Genomic DNA, 11,051 nt, shown 5'->3' with positions numbered 1-11,051 from the left:
CGCTGATAAATCACCTGTCAGGTGATTACGTCGTGATAAAATTGGCGACGGCTGCGATTGTTTGGTGTTTAGAGGGAGGGGGAGGGGGGCCCGGCAGCAGCGGCAGACAAGGGGGATTGATTAACGAGTTCGTAAACCTCATTTTGTGGGCTCCAGCTTTTATACGAGGAAATGTTTGATTCAACCATAATTGATGAATTTAATTACATACGAAAATACCCTCACCGTCACAACAGCACTAGGACAATTGTCCCGCACAAATGAGGAGGTATGGAACTAAGGGTGGTTTCCATGGTATTGGAAATAAACAGAACCAAAGTAGTGGAAATAGTTGTAATTACACCGGGGAGGGCAAGCAATCAATATGACGATGAATACAAAAATAGAGGTACATCGTACGGAAATAGTCGGGCAATTTCCCCATAACGCTCGCTCGTCGCATGCTTTCTCGGTGTAAATATGCGGATGCATCATTGGTCGGCGGGTGGTACATGGTCGTATCTATTGATTCAAGAACATTCAGGGTAAATACGGCTGGGATGTCATAAACCCGGAGGGGACTTATCGACTGAGATCATTGAGATTTTTGAGGTTGTCGCTGAGAATTCAACCACTCGATATCATGTCTGCTCTCAGCAGTGACAGGCTATTTTACTCAGCACGTGATCAAAGACCCTCTCTCTCTCTCTCCCTCTGCGTCATTGAGTTCTGGCAAAAGTCGTTTAGCTATGTCATGCTGCGTTGAATGACTATGTTCATTCATGAGCGGAGAGAAGAGATGAGATATTATGCAGAAAATCACGGAAAATTTTGCTGCCGGAAACGTAATCGAGCAACATTGAAATTAACGCAAATTCGGAGAGGGAACGAAATTTCCCGCACGAATTTTGTGATTTTTTTCCAATTTGTAAATAATAACTGGATGGATTTGAAGTTTCTGGGTGATGCTGCGTGTGAATTGACGTGTTGAGGATATCCAAGTACTTTGGCTATTTTTTCTCTAGTGAAATGCTTTTCTACTTTTGTAGTCGAACATCAGAGCTTTCATTCGAGCCCAATTGGATTTTACAATGATTTGATTATTTAAACTTTGCAAGTCTGAACCTGAATCTCGATATGGAACCGTTAGAAAACATTTTAAAAATCTGAAAAAAAAAATTAGAAAATTTACTTATGGAGGAAGATTAAATAAATAATAAGTAATTAAAAAATTGCGCTTTTCGAAAATTACTAACATTTTTTAGAAATAACGAATTTATTCATATTCAGAATTTTACCAGAAATTTTATACCTGAAAAATGAGGTTTTCAAACGTTTAAACAATTTTCATTATTTATTTATAGACAATGAATGATTAAAAAAATAATAATTCTGTGCAAAATGTAATTTGAATGACGCTGAATATTCCTGATTTTTTCCATTTTCTCTCACGCAATTTAATTTCCAAATTTGATGATTGAAAATTGTTGAATCTGTAGTGTGGTCTGTACCAAGAGGAAAACAATATAAAATGTCGGCAAAAATTCTGTTTTTGGACGAGTTTTTGGCAATTGTCCGCGAGCTAGGTGACGCTTATTAATTAATTCAAGTCTCTACGAGTCACCTATCTTGTATAGGTGCTCATGTAGATGTACGGCCATTATTTAGACCACCCTAAAAAACCCTTAAAAGGAATTTCTCTCCATGACCACTTGAGTTAACCAGTAATTCCTCCTCAACTTCTCTCTCTGTGTGAATGAATTATTCTTCAATAATTTGCACTCGGTACGACGAAAAATGGAGGCACGCAGGGATAACACAATGTGGCGTCATTCAATTAAGGGCTAGTAAAAAGTTTTAATCGCCCGTTTCCCCAGGAATAGTGGCTCGACAAATTGAAAGGCAAACTAGAAAGTTTGCCACGATCGAATCCGGTTAGTATAAACTTGGATATATACGTGTAGGGAAAAAGAAGGATTGAAGGGAGGAAGGTGCACGGATCTGTCAACATTTCGACGATGCGAAGACATTAATTGATCTTCGATCGACCCTCAACCTCGCTCCCCCCTCGCCGACGACGGACCATTGTCCTGGTTCTCCGGTTGAGCTCGTTACTGAAACTTTTAACTCGACTCGCTCCCAGCTAGCGAAAAAAGTAGATGAGGTAAAAATGGGGGAAAAAAGTAAATAACACGATCACGACATTGATGTGACGGGATCTCTTCTATTTTCTATCATGTGCCGCCAAGTTTTTTTCTTCGGAGTGCTCTTGAAATTCAATTAAAAACGGTGGCCTCAATGTATCGGCGAATGAACGCGATTTAGTCACTGAACCGAATACTTTTTTCGATGAATAATTCTTCCTTCGTCTTTCTTATTATATCATTCTTCACGCTTGAGAGAAATGATGAATTGACTTGATTGTCACTGTGGAGACGTTCTCAGATTCAATGATTCGACGATGCGAACCCGGTGAGAATTGCATGCGCTATTTTTGCAAATTCATGGGTATTCCTGCTTCGTAACGGAAATCGGGAGGACGAATGAAAAATTGAATGAATCAGGATAAGAATCTATTTTCATGATTGTGAGAAGTCAAGAAATACGTTGTTAAAAATTTTCGGTTAAAATGACAGTTGTTCTGCAATAATTTGATGCTATATATTTATATTTTGATAATTTCCATTTCCGGTATAGACTTCTTACATTACAATTATAATTTATAATTTCCAGTACATTTTTTGAAAATTTTGATTGAATTTAATTACCACTGAAATTTCAAGGAATTTCATCATTGAAAATTCAGAATTTCGTGAAAAAATCAAAGGCAACTGCAAATTTCAGTTCCATTTTTCCCTGGAAATAAATAAAAAGCCAGAAAATTCGGTAACTATATTCTTGAATTTTCAGAACAGGCACACTGAATACGATTTAGGGGGAAAAAAATAATGAAATTTCAGATTTCACTGACAATTCAATGTAATTTGGCACTGAATATTCACATTAGATTGGAAATTCAAATAAATAACGCAATTCTCGTCTTTGCGCTGCTTAAAATTCGGAAATTTTACTAAATTTTCAGTAAAACCTGAAATTTCACGATTTTTTTTCCTCTAAATCGCATTCAGCGTCACTGTCCTAAAAAATTAGTAGTCAACGGTCCATGAAATTTCATTTTTTTTTCTAACAGCGTATAATCCCAATTTATTGACAGAATATCCCTGACCATTTGGACCTGTAAAGTTGAACATTTCCCCTCAATCATAACCATATCCCCATAGCCACATTGTGTACCGCAGCCACGATCGATTGATCACCTTCTGTCCCAATTTAGACCCCCGAAAGAAAGAACTGATGTTCCCAGGTGGGATCACGCCATCTTGTAATACGATTCCACCGAGTTAGAAGTTCGCGTGGATATGAAGAGTAAAAGTAATCTTGACCTACGTATCTATGCTAATGAGAATATTAGGCGATTCTACTTTACGTGCACGTATGCTAATGATCCCACCTTCACCATCATCCCCCCCTCGCCCCCCATATGCATATTTATTGCACGCGTTGCACGTGGAGAAATGCATATGTTAGCGCTGTATTAATTCCAACATTCAGCAGTGAGGAGAGAATGAGATGGCTAAAAAGAGATGGTGTAAAACGTGAATGAAGCCAAATAAACGCCTCGCAGCATCATTTCTACATTTGCAAAGCGCCATGTTGTGGTTTTTATCCTCGTTATTCCCTGGGAGTTGAAAAAATATTTCCATATTTCCATTGTGTTGCGCTTTGTCTTCATGCATTAGCCTTTCATGTCCTTCCGCATCTCAATGTTTGCTCATATCCTTCTTTTTCACATTTGGGTTTACGATTTCAATGTCTCAAATGATAAAATTCTGGCTTTATCACAAAGACGAAGGGCATTTTTCAAATTGTACTTACTCTGTAAATGTTTTGTTTTTTGACATAGAATAGTTTATATCACAGGATCCACGCTGAGAAAAAAATTCCTTTTGCCGAGGTATCATTTTCTTGGGACAAGAATTTATTTTTTAGGAGCGGATTTCTCCAGGACAGTCATTCCCAGGCGGTCCAAGTCGATCTCCGAATATTACAATTATGTTAAATTATGGGAGGATTATGCTATATGACTTTGAATGAATTCCATTGACAATTATTAATATTTAAAATTATTCCAAATTATTTTACATAAGAAAATCTCAAAGTAGAAAAAACTGGAAAATAATGAGGGATCATATTTGGAGGTGGACATGGACCACATGGGAATGGCTGCCCTGGAGAAATACGCTGCTAAAGAAATAAATTTTTCTCCCAAGAAAATGATCCCTTGGCAAAAGTTTTTTTTTTCTCAGTGCACAATGTATTTTCGGATGAATGTGAGTATAAAAATCGCCTTCGAGGGTTATAATCACATTTTTTTAAGCCATCTCCACACACGGAGAACAAAAGTGGGAGACAAATTACTGAACAAGTCAAGTAATCGTGGAGCGAACTCGATTTTCAGTATTTTTTCACCCTCCATCGGGGAAAAAATACGAGACGAATAGTGAATTTTTCTCCGTCAGCCCGGTAAAATCTCCTGAACGTGAGGGTGATCTGTGCCGAAACTGTCAAATTTACCGAGCGCTTCATCAAAAATTATCCCAGTGAACGCGAATGATTACTCAATACTGTGTACAATTTTTCTGCAACGGAGAATAATTTTTGCAGCCATAGATGTGTTTTTTTACCGAGCGAATTGGAAATTTATTTCTATCTCGAAAGAATTCAGTATAAAATTTCAAGTTCCGTGAAATTGTAGATTCATTAAATCGTAGTCCTTGCATGCGCAATGTCAGAACTCCAGAGCAATATTCTGATTTTCCGAAAGTTTTGAGTTCCGCAATATCTGCGACATTTCACACGAATTAAAACATCCTCCCCCAAATGTTCTGTCTCGTTTCGCTCTATTGTAAATTCTCACTAGACGAATCATATGACTGAACTGTTAGCTGACATCAAAAGACACTGATTCAATAAAGAGAACAATTGCCAAAGTGGGCGACGAGTCGTGTCGTGATGGCTCCTTAACTCATTACAATGAAAGATATATAGGAGGCCAGAGGGGGTCGCGCTCCGTCGCGTCGTTCTCCACTTGTTACTAAATACCTTGGAGGAACGACGCAATGGATGAAACATGCGACATACTTTTCACTTCGGTGGAGAATCATGTTAAAGTTTTTGGAATGGGTGGAGTGAGGGGTTGTGGTTGTCATCGGTTCCTTCAGTACCATCTGCCTGACTGTTCTCACCTTGGAAGTTTAGAGGCAGCCATCGAGTGATTCCCGAGTTTGTTACTCTACTTTATGGTACAAAGGAAATTTCTGAGGTAATGGTGAAGCGATGTTGTCCTCTGACACTCCCAGTTGGCCTGTACCGTTGAGTGAATTCGGAAAATTCAACTATGTCACACGAACAATTTATATGGAAATCAAACTTGTCCTCATCATGGACATTAAATTGCGTAGGAGGAGTGAATGAAACTGGCGAATATTAATCAAAGTATTGTATCATTCATCGCGAGGGTAGGGAAGTATCAAAGGCATTTGTTCCACTGACACGCGACAGGCCGGATGGCTGAGTGAAAGGCCTTGAGGTGAAATTACATGGAATCAAGGATGCGACCGCGTCACCGGAGGAGACAGGAGAGATAGGAAAGCATCAGAAAGAAGATTGGTAGAGCAAGGAGATGGGTATGGCTGGGCTTATGTCTCTGGTATGTTGCGTTACGTGGCCTTGCTCTCGTTGTTACAGTTGAGTATTACGAAATAAGGAGAGACCACGAATACTGTTGTTGATGCGTTTGTAGGAGGCTCATCGTCTCTCATCTGCGGAAGATGAATAACGCTTCAAGTACGCTGAGGCGCGGGCTGCTCGGAAGGATGCCCACCGAAGCATTCACTTTTATTTCGCGGTATGTACGCAAAATAACCACCACCCTGGGGGCTCCTCCCAAAGATACTCAAACAACACCTGTATATAAGAAGAGTCTCTTCATAGGATGCAAATCAAATCAACCTCTGGCCGAACAGAAGAAACATGAAGGTAAAGAGTGTCTCGGGATTAGCCTTTTAACATCAATTTTTGCGAATTGTTAACAAGTGCTTCGAGTCCATCTAAAGGGGTAATACCTCGGGGTGAAGTATTGTCACACGATTAGGGAAGAAGGAGGTTATTTAGGTTCTGATGTCATATTATATATTTTTTAGATCTTTAATAGACAAAATCGCAGATACAATTGTGTTGTTGTTTCCTTTTTTTACGAAAAAACAGAGGTTCCACCGTACTGTTGAAAAAATTAAATTTCATAGACAGTTCACTAGTCGTTTCCAGAAGAGCGACATTGAATCCAGTGTAGGGGGAAAAATAATAGACTTTCAAACTTACTAAATTTTCAATCAAAATATGAATATTCGGTACCAATTTTTAATGAATTTACAGTTAATTCAAAATTCAAGAATATGTTTACCTGAATTTTCCTGATTTCTATGAATTTTCATGGAATAATTGAACGGGAATTCACAGTTTTTATTGATTTCTCCATAAAATTCTTTCAATGACGCAAACGAAAGCTCAGTGGAACTAAAATATGATAAAAATGTCTACGAAGCATACGAGAAATTTCAATACAAAATTCTAAACAGCCTAAAATTCCAAACTATCCCAAAAATTCATAAAGCGGAATTTTCGAAAAAAGTGATGGCAACAATTGGATAAGTTCCAAAGTTATGAAGAAACTAAAAAAATCGCCATAACCTATTGCGAGGTATATGGAAGGGGGCTTCGCGGTATAAAAAGTCCCAACAGCATGTGACGTGATATTAGAATGCCCCCTAAACTGATATTTTCCATTGCACTACTTTCAGTGGGTAATTATTGCGCTGTCATTGATAACGACGAGTGGAGCGAGTTTAGAGCCAACGGGCTACAAACCACCGGTCACATCAGCGGCGTCCGACCAATATCTACCCCCGAGTTACCGCGGTGCATCACCACGGGGAGTCCTAACACCGGAATCCCATTATCTTCCGCCAAATCACCAAAGCTTACCCCAAAATGTAATACCAAATTCTCTGTACTTACCGAGTGCTCGCCCACCGAGTAGCCTCCACAATTCAGTTTCCCCCTCATCGCTCTCACTACTCAGCGAACGATACTTACCCTCCCACCATTCCTCTCCACCTATTGCCACCCCAAGTCACCATCATGCATCAGATACCGTACAAGATAGCCGTATCGGTCATCATGTATCACCGAACCCACCCCCCTCTCGTGTAACTCAACATACTGCCAATCGGAATATCGTTTCCTCTCAATATCTACCCCCGAGTCAGCGCGATGAGACATTCACCCAGGCAATACCCTCATCCACCTATCTGCCGGCTAATCAGAATCAATACGCTGAAATTCAGCCCTCAACATCGATCGTACCCCCTAATACCTATCTGACGCCAAACAAGTTCTCAACTGCGTCGCCTGGAGGATTCTCAGGATCACATCTCGATCGTGGCGATAGCCACTTAAACTCGGGGAGACTGAGTCAACCAGCGGGACACTACTATCCCGATAGTGGTTACGATATATCGGGAAGCAACGGGGGATACATGTACGAACAAGTAAGTGATTTTCACCCTGGATAATCAGCATTAGCTGGGAATGGAGTTGATACCATTCGTGGCAGGGTCTGCACATTCCAATATTCACGCACGGAGAGCAATATTCAATGAAAATTACGTATCTTTTCCGTAAGTCCGGAGCGAAATGTGGTTGTAGGAAATTTTACGGAACTGTCACGGAATTTTTCCAGAGCCTTCCGTTATTTTTATCTGCATCTCCGGGGAAAAATTACGATACCGTCACCTAAATTTTCTGAACCGATTCCGTAATCGGTGAGCGAATTGTGAGTTCCGTAATTTTTACTGAATATTTCTCTCCGTGCGGTGAAACAAAAGTTTTGATTTGGGGGAACGTGTCACTTTTCTGAAATCTATTGCCAATTATTGATAATACTAAACCATAAATACTGGCTAAGATAACTCTGGGTTCTCTGGAAATCAGTGACTTTTTTCAGATAATTGGTGACTGTCACTGGGGATTAGTGTAATGGTACTCAAACTTGGTGACAATATCACTGAATTTCAGAATCTCGCTCATTGAATTTCACAATCATGAATTCGTAATAATTGGAGATATATTCCGGGATCTCAGTGACATGTATCTGAAAATCAAAACTCGTCTTCTATGTGTTTCCATTTGAGAATGATTCTTTCCGCTTTACATTTTGATGATGTTGAAGGGCGCAGGTGATGTTCGCTAAAGAGGCGAGAAACTATCGGTTTAAATTTAGAAAGTGCCGATTTTTATTGCCCGAGTGGATCTCAAGATATCGATGAAAAAGTCTTTATTCAAGGAAATTGATTTGTGGAATGTATTGAGAGTTACGGAGGCGGAATAGGTGATCTTAATTGACATTCAGGATAAAAGTGTAATACCTTGCAACCTTTGGCCAGCCTTTTCCCTTTATTTAAAGGAAAAGCTCGAACGAGAAAGAAAGAGTATCTTTTCTGGGTCAATCTTTTTTTAGAGGTCGTGAAGACGCGGTAGTGGCGAACACTACTGACATGCGCTGAAATTAATTTTGTGATAGTTTGCTTTTTTTCACATTTCGGATGAAGTTATGATATTACTTGCAACGTTCAACCTTCTCAAGTTTCCAAACAGCAGGTCTTATTAGTACAACAAAAAATAGTTCTAGTTTTCAAGAGGATAGTCCTAATTTCTGAGAATGCGCGGTTACGCACTTGAAAGAGTGGGAAATCATAAAAAAATGTGACAGCTGCATCTCAATTCTCGACGTTGTGAGTTCCAATTCAATTTAAGATTACATTGTGAGTAGAATTTTTCGGTGTTCTTGGAAATGCAGTAGAATTGATTCAGTGTGAAAGTTGAACATTCAATTCAATGAAATTTTAATTCAATTTCAAAATTCAATTGTTATGATCGCAAAAACTTAAATATTGGACTTTCTGAGAACCTGCGGTTCTGTAATTGAAAGAGTGGAAAATCCTTTGAGAAAAGTGTTTTTGTCACTAAGTCGCAGTGATTTGATTCTGAAAATCAAACAGACAGTTCTGATTTTCACTAACTTTTGTATTGAATGTCAGATAATTGAATAGTCAACAACTGACTAGTATTCGCTCTTATTGTACGGGATAATTTTGTAAATTCCAGACATTAATTCTCCAGACTTCAGTGAAAAAATCCCATACTTCAAAGGCAACTTGAGTTAGAATCAAAACCGCCCACAAATTGGGCATATTTCCATGAAAACTAAAACTTGTCTTCAAGATTTTCCTTTCCGCATTTCATTTCGAAAGTAGTGAGCGTTTCATATGTTAAAATAAATTTTGAATCCTCTACTTTGCAGCCTCCAGCCAAGTACCAGTTCGAATACCGCGTGAATGACGAATACGGTAATGATTACAGTCACAAAGAGTCTCGGGAAGGTGACAATACCCAGGGTGTCTACACAGTGCTCTTACCAGATGGTCGTAAGCAGATTGTTCATTACAAGGCCGATCGAAATGGCTACATGCCAACGATCACGTACGAGGATGCTGCACCAGGAAAGTCTGGGTACAATCAAGGATACTAGTTGGATTATCACAATTTTATCTCCCGCCATAATCTCATTATTTATAATAGATGGAATCAATGTAGATTAAACAATGTGTCTGAAGAGCATTTTCGATATTCACTCCTCAATAGATGACAATGCCAGTTACTTGAATTAACTCTACTGAGAGAAGAAACAATCCCATATCCCGAAAATAATTTCCCGAGCCAAGAGGATAGCGTAATATTCGATCAGTGGAGAATAGATATCTGAGGAAGATTTTAAACAGAAATTCAATATTTCATTTCGAAGTGAGGTAATATTATTGGAATGATAAGGAACTTGATGAGAGGATATGATCATCTCTGCCTTTTGAATATTTCAGAAATTCATATATCCTAAATGTCTGGAGATTTCTTGCGCATGCATTTTGGATTTATTGAATATGAAAGTTCATGGTTCATGATTCACTAGGTTGAAGCTTATAGAATTGTGGTTATTTTATCATCTGAAATTGAGTGCAAAATAAGAAGATAGAGTTATCACTTTTTTTTAATTCATAAAAAATCCATATTTTCAGAACCTTTGGAGATTTCTTTTGTATGAATTTTGTGTTCATTCAACATGAAAGTCTTTGATTTATAAGTCATTTATTCGAAGCTTTTAGTATTTTATTTATTCTATCATCCGACATTAGAGGGCCAGTAATAAGAGATAGAGTTATCTCTTTCTTTTGAATATTTCAAAAATTCATACTTCAAGAATATCTCGATTTCCTTTGAATGAATTTTGTATTCATTCAATATGAAACTCTGTAAGTCACTATTCACTGGATCGAAGCATTTACTATTTTCAGTTATTTTCTCACGAGTTAAAACACTCAATTCTGACTCGTTTTACAAAATTCCCGGCTCAAATGATTTTTCGAAAAGTTTTGCGATATCAGGTCGTTCTGTCTTCAAGTGTACATCTGATATATTGAATCGTTATTCATATACTGCATACGTACTTTGTATTGCGTCAAATTGAAGATAATAAACTTGATGTGTACTGAAGAAAGTGGTTGCAATTCACCCTGCATTTATGGTTGGAAAATGGTACGTGCTATCAGAGATGAAGCGAGACAGGAATAATTCGTACGTGAAATATGTTGGTATTTGTAACAGAGGGGAAAGGAGGGTGATGGGTTTATTCTACCGCTGTGTGCGAGATGGATGCGCTATTAGAAGCGCAAGGCCTTCCCTCTGTTGAAAACTGTTACTCCATCTCAGATATCTCTCATTACTTTCACATTTTGCGTAAATAAACTCATCCGTTTTTTTCGATTCTATCACATTTATTAAGACTTTGGAGAATAACCACTTTTTAATTAATTTTCCTCGTAATCCCTTATCATTCCCAT

At 38.4% G+C, this 11,051-nt stretch overlaps 1 protein-coding gene across 1 annotated transcript; it reads left to right on the top strand.

Annotated features, from left to right (window-relative positions):
* Positions 1 to 6,016: 6,016 nt before the first annotated feature.
* Positions 6,017 to 9,688, top strand: LOC107043223. The gene is made up of 3 exons (XM_015264653.1): positions 6,017 to 6,078; positions 6,900 to 7,649; positions 9,461 to 9,688. Exons 1-3 carry the CDS (start codon positions 6,073 to 6,075, stop codon positions 9,686 to 9,688), a joined length of 984 nt encoding a protein of 327 aa, XP_015120139.1. The 5' UTR covers positions 6,017 to 6,072.
* The last annotated feature ends 1,363 nt before the right edge of the window (positions 9,689 to 11,051 follow it).

Source organism: Diachasma alloeum, unplaced genomic scaffold (assembly GCF_001412515.2).
Source record: "Diachasma alloeum isolate Michigan unplaced genomic scaffold, Dall2.0 Dall_scaffold_00176, whole genome shotgun sequence".
Lineage (NCBI taxonomy): Eukaryota > Metazoa > Arthropoda > Insecta > Hymenoptera > Braconidae > Diachasma > Diachasma alloeum.
Note: the sequence above shows the minus strand (reverse complement) of the source record. Positions and strands in the feature narration are given on the sequence as shown.